The 27920-nt window shown below is 45.9% G+C and overlaps 1 protein-coding gene across 2 annotated transcripts in view; it reads left to right on the top strand.

The window, feature by feature from the left end:
• Positions 1–27920, top strand: part of NNT (nicotinamide nucleotide transhydrogenase) — a 108178-nt gene that overhangs the window by 14649 nt on the left and 65609 nt on the right. For both annotated transcript variants that reach the window (XM_083153961.1, XM_083153970.1), the window contains exons 3-9: positions 11931–12160; positions 13997–14214; positions 15420–15507; positions 19177–19265; positions 20991–21178; positions 22123–22256; positions 22349–22540. In XM_083153961.1, coding sequence (XP_083010087.1) covers positions 11931–12160; positions 13997–14214; positions 15420–15507; positions 19177–19265; positions 20991–21178; positions 22123–22256; positions 22349–22540 — 1139 coding nt within the window. The remainder of the gene's footprint in view (positions 1–11930; positions 12161–13996; positions 14215–15419; positions 15508–19176; positions 19266–20990; positions 21179–22122; positions 22257–22348; positions 22541–27920) is intronic.

Genomic DNA, 27920 nt, shown 5'->3' with positions numbered 1-27920 from the left:
TGACCCCTTGGGTGGGTGTGATACAAATATGCCTCCAATAGTGCAGTGCCATATATACATATGCCCCCAATCGTGCCAAATACACATATGCCCCCCATGGTGCCAGGTATGCACCACACGGTGCCGGGTATGCCCCTATGGTGCCAGAAAGCTGGTATGCCCCCACAGTGCCACAAACTGCTATGCCCCCACAGTGCAAATTTCCCAGATGCAGCACTCACCGTTGTTGCTGCTGCTGCCGGGCGGGGAGAGGACAGTCTGGTGTCCCCCTGCAGTCCTCCTGTCATGTCACTGATGGGAGGAGAGCACAGCACACCGCGCGTCTCCTTCCCCCTCACTTCCCTGTGACTGGGCTGTCCACCAATCAAAGCTCGCTGGCCGGCTCCTGATTGGCTGCTGGCCCGCGAGCTCTAATTAGCGGACGGCCCAGTCACAAGGATGCACAGTAATGGGTAGGAGAGATGCGCCATGCTTGCTCTCCTCCCCTCAGAAGGAAAAGGGATTCAGGGAACCGGCAGCAGGGGGGACTGGGACGGACGGTGGGCGGCGGGCAGCAGTGGGAGCAGGAGCCTCACTTTACAAGGGGGAGAGCCGCATGAGGCTCAAGAGCCACAGGTTGGCCAACACTGCACTACAACAATGTGCAATTTGAACTAAGTGCGATCTAGTACAAAAAGTACTGCCTGCACATGCTTCTTTGGATTGCGATCTGAACTACGTGGGTGCACGCAGCGCCAGCCGGAAGAAACACAGTGAGGTGTGACATACACATGATGCGCTTTGAACTAAAAACTTCAGAATGCATCAGACCATCCCACCATGTACGGGCACCTTTAGGGTGTTAAGATCATGGGAGGGTCCGCTAAGGAAACACCTCGTACCATAAAGATTTCTGAAAGCATTTCTGAACTGAATCTTTCATAGGATTTGGTAACTTTCCCATGTAAGACTTCTTTTGAAGAGAAGCATGGTATCAGGTGGCAGTAGATGTTTATTGACAGTGATTGGTTTATTTCACAGGCTCTCAAACTCGGTCCTCAGGACCCCCCACACAGTGCATGTTTTACAGGTCTCCTCGCAGAATCACAAGTGAGATAATTAGCTCCACATGTGGATCTTTTAAAATGGGTCAGTCAGTATTGAGTGCACCTGCCGGGTGACCTGGAAAACATGAACTGTGTGGGGTCCCGAGGACCGAGTTTGAGAACCACTGTTTTTTTTTTTTTTTTAAAGGCAAACGGTGTTCGTCTTGTACTAAATCATGTTCACATATATCTTATGTTCAGTGGCTCCTTTCCTCTACCACAGCAAGCTGTCTTAGTGTAAATTATATAGTGTACACCATTAATATAAAATTTTTCTGTGAAGTCACCTCATCAGAAAAGCATTGGAAATATACCGCTTAGGGCTATTTCACACACACCGGCTAACGCCGGGCGGCGAAACTCCGCACGGCCAATAGCCATGCCGTATACAGTAGTTAACAGTTTACAGCATTGTGTCCATTCAAACGAGACGGTTGCGGCCCGGCCACCGGGTTGCAGCGGGATGTTACCACTGAAAAGATCAACTGCCGGTCAGTGCTCTTCCCGTCCATTGAAAAACTTCTGTACCACATTTTGGCCATGCGGAGTTTCGCCGCCCGGCATCAGCCCGAGCATGTGAAATAGCCCTTACAGTAATCCTAAAAAACCCTTAAGTATATTACATGTTTATGTTTTATATATATATATATATATATATAGTATTTTTATTTTAGTTGCAATATTGAATTTCTGGTGCTATGCAACATGAGTCGTCATAGTTAATTTCTGAGTGACGTCCCTCGTGGCGTACAGGACAATGGCGCTGTGCGTATATTCTGAAACACTTTCTTTTTTACAACCTCTCACCTGACAAACTCAAATCTGGCTCAAACTGAGTGGCCCTGCTAGAGCCAGATAGCCTTGTCCTGTGTGACAGTCACATGCTCATATGTGTAGCGCATACCAGTGTGTGTGGAAAACTTGATAAGCCGGTAGTTGATGATTAATGAGGAACCTGCGTTATACCGTTCCCACTAGAGGTCAAGTGAAAGTGAACAGAGCAGCAGAACTTTTTTCTAAATATTTCTGTTTGCAGATATTCAGATAATAGACACTCGACCTGTATTGTGTAGGTCCACAACGTGCAGTGATCACTACAGATACTTATTGGCAAACTGTCCACAAGTTTCTGGACAACCGCATTCATGCAGCGATGCGCAGTGGGTCCCGGCGGCTCCCCCCCCCCCTTTACCCAGCTTACACTGTGCTGCTGCTGCGGGCTCTCCTCCTCCCTGCACCCGGAAGAGGATTTTCAGTGCAGGGAGGAGGAGGTCACAGGTTCAGGCAGCACAGCGCTGTGCTGCCCGGACACAGGTGTGGGTGGGTGGGTGGGGGGGGGGGGGGGGGGGGCGGGCTGGGGTCGGCGAGGGTCCGTTCAGGGTGGCGGTGGGTCGCGGTAAAAGCCCATAGGCTTTTGCTGGCGACGTCCCCGGTAACCTGGAAGGGAAACTTTAGAGCATCCCACAATGTGGTAAAAACCCGATAACTGGGTTTTTACCGCATTTTTAGTTTAGAGAATCCCGCCCTTTATCACTTCACCGAGCCTAATAAATCTACCCCATAGTTACTGGTTTCCCCTGGTTACAAGGAGAGCCTAGTAACAAATACAATAAAAGCAACTTCAGCACCGGAATTGAGATGTTTAAAAAGATACTAGCAGTAGAGAAGTTTTTGAATAGTAGTAACTGGTGCAGATGAGGAGTTGGGCAGATTATTAACTGGGGGAAATCACTATGTTCATTGTTGTCAATGAAAGGTGAGAGATTTCTATGTACGTGATGTGGACTATATGAATAGCTAGATCTGCCGGGAGAAGCAGATTAGAGATTGCCTCATTTATGTCTCTTTATATTTATTGTTAAACAGTAGAAGAGAGGGGGAAGGTATAGTATAGTGTACAGTAAACACAGAGAGACTATAATTAATACTGAAGAAGTCAAAATAACAATGCGATTAATGGGTTCATAGCCGTAGTAAGTGTAATAAAAGACCTTTTTATATCTAAAGATAAAAATAAATACTTTTGCGAGTCAGACGAATAGGCCAAGACAGCATAGATGTACTGCTGGAACCTCACCTCACACAAATACTTAGATTTATAGGTTATTAGCGAGACATTTGTTGCAGTATCTGGCATGAAATTCATAACTGAAAATTCAGACTGACTGGCTCTGCTAGCAGAATGTTTGGATACTATACAGGCGTCTTAAAGTCAGTGGGGGGAATTCGGTGTTGGCGCGCACCACCAGCTGTCCGTCTAAAGCACGGGTGGCCAAACTGGTCCTCGATATCTACCAATGGTCCACGTTTTCCTTATCCCCTAGCTGGTGCACAGCTGTAGTCATTACTAACTGTCACATTTTTAAACCTAATGCCTTAATTTTTATGGTATTTGTGTATTCTCACGGCGCCCCCGATGTTTAGTCGTGCGATTTTTCATCGCATCGCATGCCATACACCCGATGCACTGCGATGCGATTTAAGCCCCCTATGCGATGTTAAATTGTATAAGCACCCTAATGGGTGCTTACAATGTTGAATGCACCCCCCAGTATAAATGTGAACCCAAAGCGTGGCGAGCGCAGCTAGCCTGCGACAGGCGGCGGTCCGCATCCTCCGACCTTTTCATACCCCCACTATCCACGTCGGGGTGGAGATGATTTTATAAAGTGTGGCGAGCCTAGCGAGGTGAGCGGACGCGTATACCTGTGAAGTTAAGCGCGTCCCCTTGCGGGGTGCGCTGCGCTCGCCACGCTTCGGGCTCGGTGACTCGCTGTGCTCGCCACACATTATAGAATCCACTCCATGCCGACGTGGATAGTGGGGGTCTGAAAAGGTCGGAGGACGCGTACCGCCGCCCCTCGCAGACTCGCTGCGCTCGCCACGCTTCGGGTTCACGTTCATAGTGGGTGTGGCGTAGGGGTGCATTTAACATTGAAAGCACCCATTAGGGTGCTTATACAAGTTATAATCACATCCCATCGCATTGTATGGCATTGTATGCCATATACAATGACATACAATTTTAAAGTTGTATGACCTTGGGGAACATCGCGCGATATCGCATACCATCGCATGCCTTATGGTCTGCGATGCGATGGGCGGCGTCATACTACACAAGTACCATTTTTACTATAGACCCACAGGTTGCCTGATATACATGGACTGTTGGTAGATCTTGAGGACAGTTTTGGTCAACCTTGGTCTGACGGAGCTATTCAATTGTTTCACTGATAGATGCCCATAACCCACGGTTACATTTTTTTTTCTCAAGCCTTTGAGTTGCCAGAAAATTCGTAGTTTGTGCACCCACACAGTGACATTAGACGGAGCCAAGAGATATGTAACATGCTAATGGGCGTCTGATTGGAGGAACAATTCGTACAATAGACCGCCATTAGCATATATGCCCAGCAGGGGGCACCAGCAACAATTGAATTGTCCACCAGTGACACTGGTGAAGTCTGGAAAACAGTGGAGTATCTCAGGAACAGTCCGGCTATTCATTTATGATATTGCGGTCCGACTATGCATCTGGCTGGAAAATTTGGAACATGGTTGATACTTTATCAGGCAAATTGAATTCATAGAGATTAAAAAAAAAAAAAAGACGACGAAGTCAGTAGAAGAATAAGGTCAAATGTGGAATCTTAAATCTAATACTTCTCAATGTTCAATAATGTGCATGAAAAATGAAAAAAAAAAAAAAAATGGGGCTATCAATCGCAACAGAGGAATCCGACCTTAGATGTATGGATAGCAAAGAAACCGAATGTGACCGCAGATAAGAACCACTTGGCCCATCTAGTCTGACACTACTTTAACCTTCTGGTAACTTCAACCCTATTAGTTCATTAGGTTTTTCAGTGGATATCCTTATGCCTATACGAAGGCGGTTTAAATTGCTCTACTGTCCGAGGGGGGTATTCAATGTTTAAGGCACGGCGGTTGAGCTTGCTCGACTGCCGTGACCCTGTCCTGTTCTCGGTCAGCTCGACCGAGAACATGCAGGCTGGATTCAATGTCCCGCCTGCCAGGGAGCGAGAAGGGGGCGTGGCCGCGAGCTGCAGACGGCAGCTTGTCACTACCCGGACGTTCTCGGCAGAACGAGCCAGACAGCTAGTGAAGTTGGGCTCGTTCTGCCGAGAAACCCTGCTCAATGCTGTCGCGGAAGACAGCATTGAATTGGGCCGGGCGGTCATATTCCCCGTGGGGGGATTGTCGCCGGCGATTGAATACCCCCTTAGCCTCTACCACCTGTGATGGGAGGCCATTCCACCTATCCACTACCCTTTTGGTGAAGTCATTTTTTTCTCAGATTTTCTCTGAACCTCCATCCCTCCCGTCTCCATGCCTATCCTCCTGTCCTACAGGTGTGGTATAGAAGATCTACACTGTCTAGATAGACAGTCATTAGGGTGATCCCATATTGTGGATTTACATAAGGTCGACATCACAATGATCGACACTTTTTTTTTATTTTTTTTGTAGGGTTAACCATATTTAAGCTTAAACAGTTGAAACGTGTCCCCTCACCGGTTCTCTTCCACCGCCGCAGTTGCTTTAACCATTCGTAGTCCACCTGGATAGTAAATCTAGAATATTTTTTGAAAAACATGAAAAAATTTCTCCTAAAATTTGTCAGCCATAATCGTGTCGACCTTACCATCTTGCTTGTACCTGTAGACCCTCTACCTAATGCATGTTGACAATATGGGGGTCAACCTATTGGTGCACTAACATCATCTCCACCCGCTACTCATGAAATGTGCCAATGGTCACCCTTTTGACTGGCCAAATGGGAAGTCATTTGCGTTGCGCCCAACCATAATGAGTGCAAATTAAAAAATAATTTGGTATATTGCTCAGTGAACTCCCGTCACTTTAGACAGGAGATTGGGTGTGATTAAACAATTGAATACGGCCCCTGGATCCCTTTCATTATAGTGCCATGAATGCTATATATAGCTTTGGATTTTGAGACACAAGAGATGCATTATTTTACATTAAACATGTTCTTGCCCGTTCCTCTAGTCTACTAGATCCTTCCGGGGTGCCTACCCTGTATTAAAAATGACCAGAACAGATCTTTGGGGTACTCCGGTGGTAACCTTTACCTCTTGTGAATACACTCAATTTACTATCTGTCTGTTTCCTATCCTACAACCAAGATCGTATCATCTTATCATTCAACCATCCTGGAACACAATCTCAATGTGTTCTAGTTTATTTACCATCCTGTGATATGGTACAGTGTCAAAAGCCTTCCTAAAGTCTAAATATGCACTGCCCCCCCCCCCCCCCCCCCCCCGCTTGTGCTACTAGTTTAGTCACCCAGACATAAAAAGTCAATACGATTTGTTTGACATGACTATATCGTTAATGACTGCATGCACGGAGCGGGGGCTGGGAGACGTCACTGAACTACATCATTAACCATATAGTTCAAGGTACATCACTCAAGGAGCATATTGTATATTGGGTACCCAGCTTTACTGGTAAAGACCTCACCTAGAGTACGGAGTACAGTTCTGGGCCCCACACTATAAAAAGGACATCATAGAATTAGAAAAAGTCCAAAGGCGAGCAACAAAGCTTATTAGGGGAATGGAGAATTTAAGCTACGGGGAGAGATTAAGCAATTTGGGACTATTTACATTAGAAAAGAGACGTTTAAGGGGGGGACATGCTCAACATGTACAAGTATATCAAGGGCCAATATAAGGAACTGTCACACACCCTATTTTCTACTAGAAAGGAATCTAGGACGCGAGGGCATGAGTATAGATTAGAAGAAAAAAGATTTCATTCAGCTAGTAGAAAGAATTTCTTTACGGTCAGAACAGTCAAACTCTGGAACTCTCTTCCCAGAGAGGTGGTAATGGCTGGCTCATTAAATGCGTTCAAGGCAAAGTTGGACAAACATTTACTGGAGAAAAACATCCATGGGTACAAATAAGAAATATAATTTGTCTGTAAAATACCAGAACCTACCAAATCAGCAATGGATATCTATACCAGGTTGAACTAGATGGACGCAAGTCTTTTTTCAGCCTTACCTACTATGTAACTATGTAACTACTTCCTATCTTTTACATTATGCAAACAGCGTCACCCAGCGTTGTTCAGGTCCGATTTTGTAATGTGTGCCACACCGCTGGCTCACACCTGCAGTCTACAGAGTGAGGATGCGCCAGGCAGGAGAGGTACTCTACCTGCTGTGGGTCCTCTGCTGTGTCTGACAGACGGCAGCATCGGCAGTGCTAATCGCCCTGGAGACCCCCAAATCCACCCCCCACTACTGGTAGCCAGAGAGAGAGCCTGCATCAGCGGCCGGCGGCCAGATTTCAAAATTCCCATTCAAATGATTCAGCAGTCACCGATTCATTTAAATGGGAATTATGAAATCTCCTGCCCGCCCGGCACTACTGCAGCCTGTTGTCCATCGGCAGCTCCCCAGAAGTCCTTTTACATACTAGAAATAGTTTATCCCTTTTTATATTTTGAGAGTACCAACCTTCTAACCAAGCAGTGTGTAAAATTAGTGCTTTCTAGATTTGTTTAGAGTAATGCTGCCCATACACTTACGTGATCGGATTCGATGCGACACCGAAGTGCAATGTCCATCGAATACGATCGCATCTTGTGGTGCAAAAAGTGCCCCCTTTCAGCACCCAATGTCGCATGCCATCTTGAGATGGCACATCGGGTGCTGGAAGAGGCCGGCGTTGTAGCATAGCGCTAGAAGTAGCACTAGTGGCGGTCAGCTGTGTCGGCAGAATTTTTTTGAAACACTGGGCAGTCCTCTGAATGGTTGAGCTCTCACAGCCAATCAGGGGGCTGCCCAGTGTTTTTAAAACAATTCTGCCGGCACCGCTGACCCCAGCCGCCCACTAGTGCTACTCTACTCTGCCCGCCCTCTCCCACGCCACCAGAGGTCTCTCCGGCCCCCTTTCCACAAACCCCACGCCGCCGAAAGTGTTCCCTCCGCCCCCCCCACCCGCGGATTGCAGTTAAGTAATCATGTGTGGTTACAAAACACATTAGATCGCTCCTGCAATTCGATAGGGATTATGGGCCTTATTCTAGTTCACTCTTTCTGACAAAATCCTTCTTTAGATGGACAAAACCATGTGCACTGCAGGTGGGGCAGAATTAGATTTGGGTGAGTTATTTTGTTTCTGTGCAGGGTGAATACTTGCTGCTTTATTTTTACACTGCAATATAGATCTCACTTTGAAGTAAAACCCCACTCAAATCTAATTATCTCTGCACAAGTTACATCTGCCCCACCTGCAGTGCACATGGTTTTGTCCATCTAAGAAGGATTTTGTCAGAAAGAGTGAACTAGAATAAGGCCCTATGTGCAGCACATAAGATCTATCGATGTGACATTCAACGCCATGCCTGTGATTTATCGGCCAGATGTGGTCGAAATCGAATGGTTGCCTGCAATATCTCACAAGTGTATGGGCAGCAAAAGAGTCCTGTTTTTAGACACTGGTTTGTTAGAGTATAGCATGCGTTCTTGGTTTGTTAAGTGCCTCCGCTAGCTAGGAGTCCGCTGCCAGCTTCTGCTCTGAATGAACAATTATGCATCTGTTACTATTTATGTAAGAAGGACACACAGCTAGATGAAAGCAGAGAGGCCTACATCAGATTCCGGGATATATCCAAAAACCATGTTGATAATAGCAGAACGGAGGTAATGTTAATTACAAGCACAAGTATAAGTCAGAATCCATAGCTGCTTGATTTAAAGCGGCAAGTAGTTTGAAGGCAAAAAACATCCCGGTCTTGTCTTTAAAATGAATTGCCGCATTATATGTACCGGGCGGTGAATACCTGCGAGGTGCAGCGAATCCTTTTTAGGATTCGCTGCACATTCGCCACGTTCCGGAGCCGGCGGGCTCCGGTATTCAACGTGTCAGGGGCTCGCTGCCCCTGACTGGCGAATATGAGCTCCTGCGGCGATTGCCGCAGGGAGCCTGAGGACGGTGCCAGGCAGAGAGATGGTAGTCTCTCTGCCTGCCCCAGAACTTTGTGGTGGGTAGGTGGGCTCCCCGGGTGCCAGGCAGCACAGGCTGCCCCCCGGGGGTGCCAGCAGGGGAGCGTATATTCACTACACACGATCCTAACGATCGGGTGCAGTGAATATATGAATATGTAATGAGCGGCTCGGCACCGGCGCCCCCTGCTGGCTGCTGTGTAAAAAAAAAAAAAATTTTTTTTTTTTATTAAATATATATTCATGTGCTTACAGCACATGAATAAAAATAGCATGCCCCTCCTCAGAATAAAATTCCTGATTTTTTGACACCAAATGTAAAAAACAAAACACTTTATTTTAAAAGTTCACATTCCACTTCACCATAAAAAGATAGCGATTGCTACTCGGTGAATCATGGTGAAAACAACCTTGAAATGTATTCGCCATGTGGTCATTGAATAGGGTGATTCACCGTTTTAGTCAGAAATTCGCCAAACAGCACAAATTCGCCATAAAAACATGGCGAATCAGGCTCATTGAATACCGCCCTATATAGTCAGAATTGTGCCTGGACCAAATTGGAGCCGATTCTATTTTGGACTGATGTCTTGGTAACGTTTGGTGCCCCCACGCGGTTAGATGTGTGCTAGGTGCCATTTCAGCCATACCATTTAGACTGTACACTGGGTGCGATTTGTGCCCATAAAACGCTGTGCATCCCCTGCACAATGGCTATTTGTAACTGTCATTATTCTGCGTCTGTTATACTTGGATCTTGATCTTTAATTACGCATTCATTTCCTGGAGCCTTGTCTATGGACATTTGTGTAATTTGGGACATATATTGACCAAAATTATGGGGTTCATTTATCATGCAATGAAAACCGTGGAGGAGTTGCCCCTAGCAACCAGTGAGCTTCCAGGTGGCATTTATTAAATAGGTTCTATAAAGGGATAGGTAGAAACCAATTGGTTGCTATGGGAACTTCTACACTGGTCCACTTCCTCGCTACTTGAAACCACAACCTCTGTTTGGTGTGAGTAATATTTGAGCGGTATGCAAATAGCGCAGATGCATTTTCAGACGATTGAAAATGGCCTGATATTGTGACTTCTGACAGACGGTCGTTATCACGGTATCCAGACAGAGGTCATGTTTATTGGCACACATTGCATCAGGGATCCCATATGTTATCACGGCTCCTTATTTGGGATTCTGCTTCCCATGACTGAGGAACACATAGCTTTATACACGATAAATGCCGGCATCTGGGCTAATAGCATAGCCGCTGCCAAACTAATGCAGCAGGAAAGCATAGCTGCAAATAACATATTCCCCCTATAGCTGTCTATGTCTAGGGAAGATTACTCGGTGAGGGTATTCAAGGCACCATGGTTCTGGCCAGGAAGAAATGTCGCTGTGTGGTGCACCTATAGAAGATTTATTAAAATGTAACCTTTATTCATATTTGGTTAAAAGTATAGCGAAATAAAATGACACAAAACATAGAAGACCTACATATTCTTGTTAAAAAAGGATATAAGTTATCCTTACAACGTGGGGCCCCACACTCCTTATTAACAGTTTCCTTTTTATTGGAGTTCATACACTGTCTAGAGGGTATATTAAGTATTATTTATAAATATGTGGCGGATAGTGAACTTATAGGTCTCAGCTGAGTTCAAACTGGATCACCCCAATCATTGGGGAAAGAGCGGTGCGACTCCAACCAGTCTGTCAAGGTAGGTGTAACACCCTTCAGTTAGGGTATACAGCGTATTTGGCAGCGTGAAAATACAATTCGAATAGCCAGTGCTTGTGTTTGGGGGCACCGGTAGCCGCTCAGTATGCGGTGCTTACACGCTGACTGTGCGTATCAATAGCAGTGCTGATCCCACAGTCGCTGATATATAGCGTATTGGCTGCGTGAAAATACAATTCAAATAGCCGGTGCTCGTGTATGGGGGCACCGGCTGCCGCTCAATATGCGGTGCTTACACGCTGACTGTGATCCCACAGTCCCTGGAGTACGGCGTGCTCTAATGTGACACGTCGTCTCACAATCAGCAGGACTGGGTAACAGTTCTGATACGTTAAAGTAGGTAGGAGTGCGCCCTCAGCCAACGGGCTGTACGTTCACAAAACCGCTCGGTACCACAATTTTAAACTAGACAGGACTGTGCGACTACCATTTCTTTCTCTCAAATATTCAAGGCACCGGACGGTGAGCTATGACGGCGAGCAGTGCTGATAGATCGCCATCAAGTATTCAACTCGCCGTTTCCACCTCGCTGGTTCTCTTTGGCGAGGTGGAAACGGCGATTGTGCCTATTAAAATGGCGGGGATTGCCACAAAATGCAGCGGACTCACTGCATTTGCGGTCAACCTCACCGTTTAAGGGTATCCTTGTCGGCCTGTGACGGCCATGGTTCTGGCCAAACATTGAATACGGCGAAGGTTTGATGGCGAGGATGGCTTTTCCTCGCTGAAAAGAGGCCATCCTTGCGGTAGAAAACCCCCTCACCGCAAGCATTCGATGCTAAGTAATCATCACATGATTCCTCCTCTGTGGGCGCTTGTGAACGGATGAGTTCCCATACAAATCCGTTCGCAGCCATGCAAACAGATTCGGCGGGGTTCGGGAGTTTACCAGAGCGGCGTTAACCTGCTCTTGCCAGGCTCTGAACACAAGCAGCCTAGCGAGCTGGTATGAATCGGGCCCCTATGTGTATGACAAATCACGTGCCTATGGCAACAGCAAGTGTGATGTAACTACCGTTTAGTTTGACCTGTTATGGTATTGTTCTACCTTCCACAAATTTGGCAATAATGCGGAGATCTTATTTATTCTAGGAATCCCATACAAACAGCTGACTGTGGGCGTCCCCAAGGAGATTTTCCAGAATGAGAAGAGGGTGGCGCTGTCCCCGGCCGGTGTCCAGGCTCTTGTTAAACAGGGCTTCAATGTCTTGGTGGAATCTGGAGCTGGCGAGCCCTCAAAGTTCTCTGATGATCAGTACAAAGAGGCCGGTGCCAAAATCAATGGCGCCAAAGAAGTTTTGGCCTCGGACCTGGTTCTAAAAGTAACTTACTATTTTTGCATTTTACTTTAAGTTTATTTATTACTGTTATTTTAGGTTCCATTTAGGAGCAAATATTAGTACGACCTCTCCAGACTGTATATGTGATTGTCTGCACATGATGTTATTATCTTTTGACATTAAGTTTCTTACTTTTTAGAAGTTTTGTGTTTCAATAACGAACAAGTGACATCTTCAAGGTTACTTAAAAAGAGGTGGCCTACGTAAATGGTGCTTAATTACAGTATATAGGGGTATGTTCAATTGATGCCGGATCCATTCCGACAGTCTTTTGCCGGATTGGATCCAGCATCCCTGATTCAATCAGCGGCCAAATCCAGATGTCTGATTTGGCTGCTGATTGATGCGACGGGAGGCTGGACGGGGCCGGGTGAGCTGCTCGGAAGGCCGGTAAGGCGACGAACAGGAGGTCGGTGCCGTGTAAACTGCTGCTGCTCACCCGGCATGTTTTTGTGACGGATTGAGATTGCCGGAAACATGGCCAAAACCTTTTGGTTTTGGCGTTGTTTACGTCAAAGGCAGGTGGATTAGCGGCTATTCCGTCATTCCACCTGGTTATCGGCAGGTCGGAACATTTTGACTTGCCGAAAATAACAGCTAGCACTGAATATATCGGAACCCCTTCCAATCTATTCATGTCAAACACGGACGTCTTTTCGACAAGACGGCTGTCTGGACAGTGATTGCATATACCCCATAGCATCAGGTTGTCACTCATGTTATGTTCCCCATGAAATACTTCAGTAGAATGAATGACTGTGGTTATTCTGCAGAGAACATTGGTCCTAGTTCATTATGGGCTGCAATTCCTTTCTTCTTACTTACAATAGGCTTCTATTGTAAGAATGTGTTGGTAAGGCAGTAGCACGGGCAGTTAGCTTTCTCTCAAGACTGTCATTTAGTTATTGCACAAACACTTCCCTACTTGAGTCCTCATCCGCTTTCATATGGCCTCTTCTTTGGAGTACTCGCCGTAGTTTATTTGGAAATAAATTTCTATTAAGTAGTTATTACTTTATGATCACGATGGGGATTTTCAGAGCTGGTCGCTGTTGTGCATTTTCGAATTGATTATCGAACGAGTACATATTAATTTTTATTTTTATTTTTTTATTGAAATTTGCAAGCCGGTTGCAGTTTGACAGAAAACAGCCATTTGTGAGTGTCCGTAAAACCACAGGCGCGCTCAGGTGTATTAAAAGAGGGCGTGTGATGTCTGCTCCGGCCTAGATTGATTTGCTAACCAGTGATCGATTAGCGAGCCATTTATAGACTTGCACGGGGCGGGATTACACTGTGGTGGGCTAACGAATTGCAGACTGATGCAGTTTCGGGCAACAGAGAGCAGGTCTGAATAACCCCCAATACCTTATCCCATAACAATATACTTGTATGTCTATGAACTGAGCTCTGCGGTTGAGTCCATGTGCTCTGGAGGAGGGGGGTGTAGGGAAGAAAGGATTCCCACGAATGATCTTTAGGAGCCCAGGATTCAGCCAGAACCTGAATGTCTGTCGATTATCTGTGCAGGAAATAGTTATCAACCCATTAATATATAAATGTCAATAGAATGAATATCGACATTTGCAAATTGTTAATATGGACGCAATGTCGACCTTTTCATGAGTTAGGATTGCTATTAGGGCTATCCTTAGTGTTGCCTACAGGCTTGTCGATATAACATCACTGTCAACCGTTCATTGTGTGTGTGTAACCTATACACTGAGCCCTCACTGTAAGCCGTTCAGTGATTGGCATAGACTGGCACGAGCCACGAAGGTCCTAAGACTTGTGCTAACCACATCTCTCTTCCGACAGGTGCGAGCTCCGATGCTGAACCCGCTGCTGGGCGCTCACGAAGCAGATCTCTTTAAACCATCCTCTACCCTCATCAGCTTTATCTACCCTGCACAAAATCCCGATCTGCTCAGCAAACTTTCCGAGAAGAACACGACCGTGTTGGCCATGGACCAGGTGCCACGTGTAACCATCGCCCAGGGATACGACGCTCTGAGCTCTATGGCAAACATTGCAGGGTGAGAAGCCTTTCATGCATGTTTGCTGTGCACCCAGAACCACAGCAATGGTCACTGAACGTTATCCAGAGAGCATAGAACACTGTGACCTTTGGCATAGAGCGTTTCTTGTTTGAACTTTGCACCGTCCGTTATTTGTTGTATTTTTCTCTGTGACCTGAGTGTTCTGTGGCCTTTTTGTCTGTAGCTTGTTATACTGGATGATTGGTTATTACACTAGCCTTGTAGTCTTCATCTTAGCCGCCTTCCAGGAATACTGTACAGTTGAATTAATCTTGTTGATAGTCTGTTTTCCCAATTCTGTGGACTGCTCAAGTAATCATCCGACTCATTGAGTTATGGTCCTGATTCATGTTTGGAAGTAAAGCAAAAAAAAAAAAAGTAACTTTGCGGGTAATTCAGTTCTGCTCGCTAGGCTGTGTATATATGCTGCTTAGAGAGCAGGTAAACGCCAACCACACACCCACGCTTACACATCCTTGCATGCGTGGAGGCTTTCTGACGAATTCAGGGTCGTGCCAATGTTATATGATGTCATCTGCCTGCACCAAGCAGGCAGGACCATGTCTGCGTTTGCTGGGGTACGCCCAGTGTTTCCATGGACACGCCCACCTTTTTCACAGGCACGCCCATGAAATAATGGGAGGGCCCCAGCGACCGCCTCCCCCCGGCTGTCACTCATTATGCGAACGCCCCGGAAAGAGAAAAACTCTTGGAAGGCATTCGCACATGAGTGTAAGGAACTATACGCATGCGCACCTCCCCACCATAAGAGACGGGGCCGAATTCGGACATATAAGAACAGATTTGAAACGGCCCATTCATGTGTGTAACAAACCATGTGGCCATGCAAGGGAAGCAAATACATTTATATTTCTGTGCAGGCTAAATACTAGCTGCTTTTGCATGTAGCCCACAAATACTGGCTATATTTTGACTCTGCAATTTAGATTTTCGTTTAAACACGCCCCACCCAAATCTAACTCTCTCTGCACTTGTTACATCTGCCCCAAGTCGGATATGGCTCCACCGCGTGCGAAAATGGCGTAGTGTCCATCTCTGAATCCGTGTCGAATCACAATTCACTCATGTAAAAGAAATACAGTTAAACTTCCGCTATACACGTCTAGTACAGACGGTCATGTTCTGTGTGACGCACATGCAGGTTTTGTGGTTTCTGATGGTCCTATCCCTTTATCTTACAGTTACAAAGCTGTTGTTCTGGCTGCCAACAACTTTGGCCGTTTTTTCACTGGACAGATCACAGCAGCCGGCAAGGTCCCACCAGCCAAGGTCAGTACTGATAATGTCCGTTTCCACTTCTCTGGTCATTTTTAGAAGTGGCAGCAGGTGGCGCTGTGGTACCGGTGAAACAGACGGCACGCTTGGCCGTGCTTGCTGTGAAACATTTAATCAGTTAGTTTACTCTGCGTATTTCATGGTGTGCAGGAGCCTTGTACTGATCCAGATGTAGAACGCAAAGCTGCACCTGCTGCTTAGAACCGTATCTGCTTTTATGTGCCAGCTGTTCCTGTGTTCATTAGCAGCTATTCTAGGCCGGGATGCGGAGGCGTAAGGTGCCAAGGGCGCAGTAATGCCTGGTAAATCTCATATCTGAACAATTATTTATTTATTTATTTATTTATTAACAGTTTCTTATATAGCGCAGCATATTCCGTTGCGCTTTACAATAGCAGACAGTGAAACAACAAAACAGGGTATTTACAGCCAGTCAAAATGTAGGAGGGCCCTGCTCGCAAGCTTACAATCTATAGGGAAATAGGCATTGATACATAAGGATAGATACTGTATTCTTTATTGCATCGATTCCACCAGAACGCAAGGTTCTATGACTGGTTCTGGAATTTGATAAGCTTGCCTGAAGAGATGAGTCTTCAGGGAACGCTTATAGGTTTGGAGACTGGAGGAGAGTCTTATTGTGCTTGGGAGGGCATTCCACAACAATCCAAGCAGGGAACAGTCACCGTTGCACATCTTATGAGAAAACGGTGATCTAGATACAGTTCTTAGTCTGTAATTAAAAACAAAACAAAAAAACAACCCTAACAAGCGAACACCTTCAAAGCTGATAGTCCTACATTGCGTATCTTCTTTTTATCTAAAGTTTGTGCATCCTGTGCTACATGTATGGATTGCTAATATACAACATAATCCTTTTAAACCCGCTCAAGCAAAAGCTTCGTAAGCTAGTCTACAGATGGAGCAGCTCACATTGAATTCTATCGCCATTCGCCAGCCGACAGAACAGGGCGCGCACACACGAGACTCTCGTGCGCCCCGTTCCGTTGGAGCCCTCCGCCGGCTCCCTGTTGATCATTCGTCCTCCGCGTAGCTCCCACTCACCATGCCCATCTCCCTGAAGCGGAGACGGGCAGGGAATCCGCTCCCCGCCGCCTTGTTGATGCGTCCCCATCAGATGGAGCACATGTCCACCAGCTCAGGACATTTGGCGACCCTGCAGGCTAGCTGGGAGGCGCTCAGTATGTACCGTCTGTGTTTGTGCATGCGTGAGAAAGAGATGTAGTTTCACGCTCTGCCAGCAGATGGCAGTGTTTTCGTTACACACTAGACATATATAATTAGATACCATGAACATAACTCAGATCTTATAAATTTGCCTAAACTACAGAAACCATGAACATCATATAAATCAGGGATAGGGAACCTTCGGCCCTCCAGTTGTTGTTGAACTACACATCCCAGCATGCACTGCATCTGTTTAAGCATGGTTAAGTAGCAAAACTGTAGCATGGCATACTGGGATGTGTAGTTTAACAGCTGGAGGGCCAAAGGTTCCACATCCCTGAAATAAAAGATGAGGCATTGTGGGACATCAGTGAAGGCTCGGAGGGATACACAAGACCCCATTGCCACTTCCCATCACGAGGTACAGTCACTCTACGTGACAGATAACCATAACCTTTATGTAAAAGGCATTGCTCCCTCTAGTGGACCAATCTTACATTGCATGCTGGGAGCCTCGCAACAAGGATGAAGCCTAAAAATGACATTCTTGCAGCCCAAGCCGCTGTCACCACATGTAAATAGTGCCCAGAGATGTACATTTGCTCCAGAGGTTCCCCAGGGCCTTTGCCACAGGAATTATTACCATGTAATGGAGTGGCTGGCCCTGTTTACAGGCTTCTGCATAGTAATGCGCACCTGTGACTCTCTCCTGCCATCTGATCAATGAATTAGAAAAAGGAAATTTATTTGGACTCGTGTTCCTCCCTGATTCTAAAATAAACATCCTGATCATTTCCAGACGGCCGAATGGGAGCGGCGCACGTGTGGTACTTTGTGGAAAGTGTAACTCATGAATGACTTCATTATGTTTTTGTTGTACCTGGAAAATGTGCAGCGCACCAGACATAGGAGATAAAATACAATAGTCCAGTCATTTACCATAGAGTCCTTGTTGTGATTTCTTCCTTCCACGCAAACAACTGATTAGTATCTACTGTTATACTGTGCAAAGGAATGATACACCCGAGCTGAGTTCTAACATACCAGTCACAGAGCAGTGCATCATGGGTAGATGTCAAACTGGCCGAGCTGCTGTGCCAAATGGAAAATGCCCAGGCAAAATGAGAGGGGGAGATGTATCGAGCTTTGGAGAGAGAATGGAGAATGTCCTTGTGACTGTTCTGTTTCTAGCAGTGGAGATGGTGCCCATAGCAACCAATCAGAATCACTGTAATTAGAATCTAATTGGTTGCCATGGGCAACATCTGTTTTCTAAAAACCTGCACCTTGGTTACTCTACTCACTAGTCTGAGAATGAATAACTGAAATTGGAAACACATTCTTCTTTATACTGCATTGAGCTTTCTGATGCATGGTTTCCTTGCACCACTGGCAACCGATCCAAAGATGTATTTATTGTTGTAGCCGTTAGAGACGGAGAAGGCAGATATTCTATGTCGCGTTGTAATTTCTAGCCGCGCTGCTGTCGAAAAGGCAAAAATTGTTTTTGAAATGTACACAGCTTATAGGGAAATTGGACACTTGGCTGTAAATTGACCGTCACAAATCTTTGATCTGTTAAATAAAAATAACACGACTCCGACCACACACGTAGCAATATCTGGCACTTGGCTTCAGAATCTCCAGGATTTCCCATAATCCAATTGATAATTTTCACGGTAAATGTGGTCGGGATTTGTGTATTGTGCCACAGTGTCTGAGGCCAGCTTAATGGTCCATACACACTGGGCGACTTTTTGAGCTGAAAGCAGCTCAGTTTTGTTGTTTGAGCTGCTTTCAGGTCAAAAGCCACCCACTGTGTATGGGGCAGCGGTGAGAGGGGATGCATGCTCCCGCATCTTCGCCAGAGCGTGCATCGCGCATACCAGCAGATGAGAGATGGGGTGGACGGCTTCCATAGTGTCCTGCTATGGAAAGCCGTCCACCCTTGGGAAAATCATTCAGAAGGGGACTTGGCAGCATCACCGAGTGATTTCCAGCCCAACGATTTTCCCCCTTATCGTTGTTCACACAGGCTGGGCTGTGTGGATCTTCCATGTATCTCTACCACATGAAAACAGTGATAAATAATTCCCGGCTGCCCCATTGGCACATTTGTATTCCCTATGGAGAGAACCAAATGGTCCCTAAACATGATTGCCGTAGGTCCTGGCTGGCGGTATTGTACTATATACGTATAAGTACTGGTATTCTACCTCATATAGGAAGTTGTAAAAGTTTTTTGGGAAAGGAAAGGGATTAAGTAAATATCCACAGAAAGATCCTTTTTAAGAAGGTTATTTCATGTCTGCTGTGATTGGCTAGTAACTGCCTTTCCTGTTTTACCTGTCAAACAATACTGATCATTGGACAGTGGATCCTGGGGGTTACAGTACAGATGAGTGGCATTGTTTTCCATGGTGGTGCCATTATCCTAATAATAAACAGAACATGTGTCCGTTTCCTGTCATGTAGGTTCTTATTATTGGAGGCGGTGTCGCTGGCCTGGCTGCTGCGGGAGCAGCTAAGTCTATGGGAGCAATTGTCCGTGGATTCGACACCAGGTGCGTCTCATACCGGATGAAGAGACTCTATATGTGATTGTTATTATGGGAGCGATTTGTTTAGATCTGGGGTAGCCAACCCTAGTCCTCGAGAGCTACCAACAGTGCATGTTTTGCAGGTCTCCTCACAGAATCACAAGTGAGCTAATTAGCTCCATCTGTGTATCTTTTAAAATGTGTCAGTGATTATTGAGTGCAGCTGTGCAGCAGCTAGGTTGTCTGGAAAACGTGAACTGTTGGTAGCTCTCGAGGGCTAGGGTTGGCTACCACTGGTTTAGATCAAGGGTTTTCAAACGCTGTCCTCAGGGCCCCACACAGTTCACTGTTTCCAGGTCACCCGGCAGGTGCATTCATTACTCATTGACACCTTTTAAAAGATCACAGGTGGAGCTATTTATTTCACTTGTGATTCTGTGAGGAGACCGGCAAAACATACACAGTGTGGGTTTGAGAACCTGTGTTTTAGATGTTGCTGTGGTTAAGTAATGTCGCAGTCTGATCATTTTGTTTAACCCTTTAAGTGTTGCTGTGAGAGATCCTCAAAATTTCCCCTAAAAATGCCAGTGTCGTTCTCAGCTACTGTTCTTTTAGGATAAATAAAGACCAATACAGCCACTGTGAGGGACGCCGGCAACTTTAGCGGATGTTTTGAGGTTCTCGCACCGCAACGTTTGCACTCAAATGGTTAATAACTGGCCATCTAGCGTTGGTGCCACCACTTCCTTGTAGTATTATCTATTTATTTCCAAAGAGAAAAAAAAGAAGCTAACGACTACTACAGGCAACTGAGCTTATGTGGGCCATGTATCTGATGGGCCAGTTCTGATTCCTTAATGCCGATCTGTTCCTTCGGGGAATCAGAAAATTCCTTGACTTGTCGATTCAGATAATTTTTTTTTTTTTTATCTGGAATCAGTGAATTTTTTTTATCTGGAATCAGTGAATTGGGTATTTCCAATGTGTTGGATTTCCCTAGTCCCCTGACCCAGGCATCAGGAGAATAGTGAATTGCTTGATTCCCCCCCCAGATGTGTGGGCCCTGTAGGTGGTAATGTCTTTCAAATGAATCCTTTAAAATGGGTATTCCTCCCTGTAGGTCACAAGACTAATTCATGTTACCTATAGGGTAAGATGCACTAAGCTCCAAAAAGTGATCAAATGGAGAGTGATAAACAACCAGCCAATCAGCTCCTTTGTAGCATTTTTCAAACCCAGCCTGTAACATGGAAGGTAGTTGCTGATTGGCTGGTTGTTTATCACTCTTCATTTTATCACTTTTTGAAGCTTAGTCTGTCCCGTAGTTCAAGAGGCAAGACTACATGATCTTCAAGTTACAGATCTTGGTCCAACAAAATGAACATGATCCCACTAGCAGGAGCACAACCCAAGCAGTTAGCTCTGTTCCACTTAGGCCTGTTAATGGGGTCGTACAGACACTAACTGCACACACACAAGGAGAACTTTCCCCCAACGACCCACACTAAAACGCTCAGATTAGTGTCGCCATTGGATTGGTTTTTCTAGTACAGACATTGCTCATAGGGCGGAAATTAACCAGTTTTGCTACCTGTAATGTTTCTGAGATCTTTAAATTATTGGTGCAACACATTTTTAACTCAGCGTCTTTCTATAATTCTAATACCTGTAGTTCCATATTTTAAATCCGTGTCTTGTTAGAGTTGTAAATATAACCTGTTTATATGTTGTCCTCTAAAAATATTATAGGGCTGCAGCTCTGGAGCAGTTTAAGTCTCTTGGGGCGGAACCTCTGGAGGTGGATTTGAAGGAATCCGGAGAGGGAACTGGTGGTTATGCCAAGGAAATGTCCAAGGAGTTCATTGACGCGGAGATGAAGCTTTTTACCAAACAGTGTCAAGATGTGGATATCATCATCACCACTGCCCTCATTCCTGGTATGACGTCTGAGGATAGCAGGCTACTATCCTCTTCTGCCTCTAAAACGTCCACTATGTTGTTATAAATGACTACAGCAGCATATACAGTAATACCCCTGCCAATATGGAGTGTCACATTCCCTAATTGCACGCAACATTTGCCCTCCCCAACGAAGCCCCTTTTAATAGTCTTGTCCCTCCCACACCTCCAGTTTATGGAACTAACCCCCCCCCCCCCCCTGCATTCTGCAGAGATCAGCAATAGTGTTAAAAGAACTTCAGTTGACCTATTTGCACTGAAATGTGACCCCTTTGAGTGCCAAAGGAATAAGTCAAAATAGGTGTGAAAATTGCCAAGCAAACATTTTTATTCATCATAATGACGTAATGGTTACCTTATATAGGAATTATATATTTTTTTTTTCAAAACATTTTTTATTTGATTTCATATAACAAATGTGAGCGATGCTGGCATTTTCAGCGGATATCTCTTACAGATGTTGGCACTGAAAGGGTTAACTAATGCTGGACCCCCATGCACTTTTAGAATGCTGCATTTTGTGTTACATATTTGGCAGCGATATCTGCAGTCACAGATAAATACATCATTGACGGGTTCGGAGGAACAGGACAGACTTCCTCTTCATCGCTGGCGGGTGCAACAGTAGCCACAGATGCATGGGATGTGACCATGTCGGCAAAAGCCCAACTATCTGCACTCACATCCCATGTAGTCACAGAAACTCAGATTAGAAACTCAATCGCTTATACTAAGGTAGATAAGAACACGTTTATGTAATAGAGTATTGATAGATGTCATCCTCCATCCCTACTGCCTTGTATTACCGATGGTTACATTCGATCTATTGTAGTTCAGTTGGATTATTATTGGACATTGTGGTGATATATATTATGTGGTGTAAAAGAAGATCAAGCAGTATAGTTTTCCTTTATGTACACAGGTAAGAGAGCACCGATTTTGTTCCGCAAAGACATGGTTGAGTTGATGAAAGAAGGTTCAGTGGTGGTTGATCTGGCGTCAGAGGCCGGGGGGAACATTGAAACCACCAAACCGGGGGAACTGTATGTCCATAAGGTATGACGCCTGTGCTCAATGTGTTTTGACCATTTTTTATTTTTACTTATTACTATTGTAATTGTAATGCGATTGTCCTGTTTTGTTACCAGGGAGTGACGCACATCGGCTACACAGATTTTCCAAGCCGCATGGCCACACAAGCCAGCACGCTGTACTCCAACAACATTACCAAACTGCTGAAGGCGATCAGCCCAGATAAAGACAACTTCTACTTTGATATAAAGGACGCGTTTGATTACGGAACCATGGACCATGTGATTAGAGGAACAGTGGTCATGAAGGTAAGTGGATGGTGGAATGGTTAGCATTGCTAGCCAACAAGGTCATTGGTTCAATTCCCACCACAGCCCTAAGTGTAGAGTTGGTATATTCCTGCGTACGCGTATATGTGGTTGGGAATATGGATTGTAAGATTCCAAATATGCGGCGGAATATGTGTGCGCTAAATAACTGGTAATACAGGTTGAGTATCCCTTAGCCAAATATTCCAGAATGTAATTTTTTTTTTGCTAAAAACCTACTGAAGACCTTATCTGTACCTGGCACTACTGGCGGACATGATCAGTACCTGGCACTACTGGGGGACATGATCTGTACCTGCCACTACTGGGGGACATGATCTGTACCTGCCACTACTGGGGGACATGATCTGTACCTGCCACTACTGGGGGACATGGTCTGTACCTGGCACTACTGGGGGACATGGTCTGTACCTGGCACTACTGGGGGACATGGTCTGTACCTGCCACTACTGGGGGACATGGTCTGTACCTGCCACTACTGGGGAACATGATATGTACCTGGCACTACTGGGGGAACATGATATGTACCTGGCACTACTGGGGGACATGATATGTACCTGCCACTACTGGGGGACATGGTCTGTACCTGCCACTACTGGGGGACATGGTCTGTACCTGGCACTACTGGGGGACATGATCTGTACCTGGCACTACTGGGGGACATGATCTGTACCTGGCACTACTGGGGGACATGGTCTGTACCTGCCACTACTGGGGGACATGGTCTGTACCTGCCACTACTGGGGGACATGGTCTGTACCTGCCACTACTGGGGGACATGGTCTGTACCTGCCACTACTGGGGGACATGGTCTGTACCTGGCACTACTGGGGGACATGATCTGTACCTGGCACTACTGGGGGACATGGTCTGTACCTGGCACTACTGGGGGGCAGAAACCCATTGGGGTTGATCCTATCAATTATGAAGGGCGTGACGTGCCGTTGCCACGGTGTTTAACCGCTGGCAATGGCACCTGATTCCACACATCATCGGCCGCCCGGTCTTTTGAATATGAATTATCACAACTCTCCCGCTGCGTCCCCGCTATACAAAAGACCGGGCGACCGCTGATTGGCTGAGCTCTCAGCCAATCGTCAGCCGCCCGGTTTTTTGATTTCTCACAACTCCCGCCGCGTCTCCGGCTCTCCTCTCCGCTATTCAGTAGAGACAGCACAGCATGCCCGCCCGGACTTTTAAATATTATTTCTGTCTACTCTCCCGCAGCGTCCCCGCTCTCTTGGGAACCCTGCAGGGTCCCTACAGAGCACTGCAATTAATTAAATATATTCACCTGCCTATATTGCGTGCCGGAGAGCTTTATTAAAGCAGCAGGGACCCAACGAAAAAAAAAATTAGAGGGGGGGGGGATTGGAGCAGGGCAGGCAGCGGCGCCAGCATGCTGATAGGAGAGGCAGGTGTCAGCATGCCGGCGGGATCGGAGGGGGGGGGGGGGGGGAGGAGTTAACTCGTTTATTATGTAGCTCCCTGTTCCTGTCTCCTGCTTTCCCTCTTTGTTTGATGCTGCCAGTTTGCAGGTGAAAGCAGGAGGGAGCTAATTTTAATTAAAAACACCATAAATAAAACACACAAAAAAATGGGGACATATGCTGTCACTGTGTAGCAGGCGGCGTATGCAGCGTGAGGGGGGGGAGCAAACTGGCAGCATCAGAGAAAAACTGGGATCGTAAAAAAAAAATTATTACCGAGAACGGGTGAGTTAACGATTAACGTTACTCACTAGCGCCATCTTCATACATTAGGGTAAAATCAGTCCCTGCTTCTGAGCGTTATGCCAGGAGAAGTGGCAAACGTTAAAATACAAACGTTAAGGGGAGATTGATACATCTGCCCCAAGGTGCCTAATATTACAGGCCTTCTGCCAATATGTCAGTGAGCGGATAGCACAGGAATAGGGGAAAGCAGCAGATGTATTCGAGACGTTTGATAAATAAACAATAAAACCTCGTTCCAAAGCTTTTTCATTTGAAAGCTGACCAGGAAGCAGGAACATAAAAGCGTTCTCAGTGTGACATTGCGGACCGTGGCCAGAACCCCACCTCTTGCATAAGGCACCAGTGAGGAATATGAGATCTGTCGGTACATTTAGAGCTGAGGTGATTTTAGTATCTTATCCGTACAGGATATTGTTTCCTGAGAGTTTCCAGCTTCTCATTTTTTTTTCAAAGAAAACAAACGTGGCTTTTGTTCACTGTAATTCTTCTAATGAGAAGATGATGTGAGGGCAGTGACTGTGGGGGATACCTGAGCATTTAGCCTTGGAGTACATGGGAGGAGCCCCCTGCAATCTCGTGTCTGGACACAGCTCTGCGTGTAGTCTGTGATAAGGGGATGCGGTCATTTTGTCTACAGCATGATGGTCGACATGGGAAAAGGTCGACATGGTTCTAGGTCGAAAAGTCATTAGTTCGACAGGTCATTAGTTCGACAATGTCTAGGTCGACAGTCAAAAGGTTGATATCGGGTTTTTCACTGTTTTTTGAGCCGACATGTGCCGACAGGCGGTATTTCATGCCCTACCATCCACTAGGGTGTGGTGGGAGATTAAAACAATGTGCCTAACGCAGCGAGTCACCGTGCCCGACTAATAGCGAGCGATGCAAGGGGATGTGCTGCACTTGAAACTGTGTCCATGTCGACTGTGTCGACATTTAGGTAAAAAAAAAACCCTGAAAACCCCATGTCGACCTTTTGACTGTCGACATAGACATTGTCGAACTAATGACCTGTCGAACTAATGACCTTTCGACCTAGAACCATGTCGACCTTTTCCCATGTAGACCTTTTCCAAAGTCGACCTAATGACTGTCGACCATCATGCTGTAGACCAAATGATCCCAACCCGTGATAAGTAGACCCCCATCCCTATTTGAAAGTGTCCGTCTGTTTTGAAAAACTAACAAATACTAACAACAAGGGGAAGGATAATGGACAGGGCTCCATCCAATTTTAATGAGACTGGTCTAGTGTCAACAGTTGACATGTCGACCTGGTAGATTTTTTTTACTTTTACATTGTCGACGTTGCCAGCGTGTCTGCAGGTCAACAATACAGTTTAACACTTAAAATTACTGCAACCTAATCCTTACTCAAAAATCAGCTGTTGACTTTCTGTGTCGGCATTCTGGTGTTGACGTTCAGATCATAACATTTTGGGTCTTGACATTCTATAGGGTTGTCCTCATGAACGTATACTATTAAGACTGCAGTGGGTGAATTGATGAGGAGCGTCCGTTTGTGACTATTATTCATGGCACAGATGCATTTGAAAGACATCAGTCAAGGTTCATCCTGACACCACTGCATTTGGTGAGACATGTATTGCGTTGACCACTGAAGATAAACAGGGCTTAGGTCGACATGGCTAAGGGTCAAACGGTCGACACGAGATTAGGTCAACAATGGGAAGGTTTTTCACTTCTTTTTGAGCTGACATGTGCCGACAGATGGTATTTCATGCCCTACCATCCACTAGGGCAGTGATAGCCAACCCTAGCCCTCGAGAGCTACCAACAGTTCACATTTTCCAGACAACCTAGCTGCTGCACAGCTGCACTCATTAATCACTGACACATTTTAGAAGATCCACAGATGGAGCTAATTAGCTCACTTGTGATTCTGTGAGGAGACCTGCAAAACATGCACTGTTGGTAGCTCTCGAGGACTAGGGTGTGGAGGGAGAATAGAATAGTGTGCCAAGCGCAGCGAGCTGCACGAGGGGACACAGTGCACCGATACGGTGACCATGTCGACAATCAGGCCAAAAAAGTGAAAAAGTCGACCTTTTGACTGTTGACTTTCAACATTGTCATCCCAATGGGTGTGTTAAACTTTTGACCCTGTCGACCTTAGCCAAGTTGACCCTTTTCAGGTGTCAACCTAAACCCACGTCAACCTTTAATTTGAAAAAGTTCAAATAAGTTCCGAAAAATTCATGTCAACCTTTTCATTGGACGACTATTGCCATGTTGACATTTTGCTTAGTTGGCCATTTGTCTATATCGACCTTCCTGCATGGTGATCGTACCGTGTCGACCTTTTCACCGGATACCATGAGTTTGGATGGCTCGAAGACCAAGGATAAATGATAGTCTTTAGGAAATATTTTTTTTTAATCTGGAATAATGTACCTCCTGGAGGATGGACATGGGAGTTTGGAACGCACCCCATAGGTTTCTCCGCTGTGTTCTGGAACCTAAATAATTGCCACAGTAGAGAGTTCACTATCCCTATATATAAACCACATATTTGATTTCAAATACCTGACGATCTAGCAGATCTGACGCATGTTGTTTTATTTAGGAGTTTTGCATTGTTGGTTCCTTACTGTTGGCAGCCTCTTCATTTTTACATAAAATAAGTTCTGCAGTTGATTTACAGTTCTCCCTTGTGACGCACGGGGCCTCATCTCCTTCCAGCCGAGAATAAATGTTAATATGGAGCTGAAAGTAAATGGCATTTTAATAAATGTCTCTTGGTGTAAGCCCATCGCACACCATCGTTCTAATTACTGGCTGCCATCTCGCCCCCCCTATGCCAAGCGTAAGAATAGCCAGACTGACGGTCAGCAAGAGGACCAAGTGGAGCCAACCGCCGCTTCCTGCGTCTGCTGTGTGTCTGCGCACATTTAACTCCAATGCATCCTGGGCCAACTTTACATTTTAATCAACTGCTTTTGGTGGAAGGGCAAATCCCTTCCAAAACAATTGTTTGCTATTTCTTAGAAAACCAGAACCATATAACACAGTAATAAATAAATGTAAGGCTGTAAATGACAAGTACAAGTTTTATTTGACTGTCGGGCTGGCAGAACACCTCAGTCTTCAGTATTGAACTTTATAAATAAATATAGCAGGGCAAAAAGTGAGCTAAGGGTGGCTCTCCCCGCTGCTAGGTCACTGGGCATATCTGGTCTCTTGCTGGAGAAGTCTTGAGGGTTCTTCCTAGTGTCCGTCCGGTCCTCAGACTCAAATCACTTCTAATAAAACCCTGATGCTATTGGAATATCTTTTGGAATGTACAGTAAAGGATACTAACCATGTATTCTTAAAGGTCATTGTAGGCCTATCAGCATGCAATCTTATACCCCTCTTACAGCAAACCGCTGGGTCGCACCCAGGGCTTTTGGACCCAGCTTCCACCCTGGTGCGACCCGACATCCCCTCCCTGACCCCCCCCCCTTCCCCAACGACGCATGCCGGCACTCGCAGATGACATCCCTGAGCGCTGGGAAATCTGCGAGCTGGGACCCCCGCAATGTCATCTCACTCTGGGGGCAAGGTAAGCTGCTGGGCTGCCCCCAGCCTCCGTACACCCCCCCCCCCCCTTCGTGATGTAT

This window comes from Crinia signifera, chromosome 1, assembly GCF_055691185.1.
Source record: "Crinia signifera chromosome 1, ASM5569118v1, whole genome shotgun sequence".
In the NCBI taxonomy this organism is placed as follows: domain Eukaryota; kingdom Metazoa; phylum Chordata; class Amphibia; order Anura; family Myobatrachidae; genus Crinia; species Crinia signifera.
This window is presented reverse-complemented; position numbering and strand designations above follow the sequence as displayed.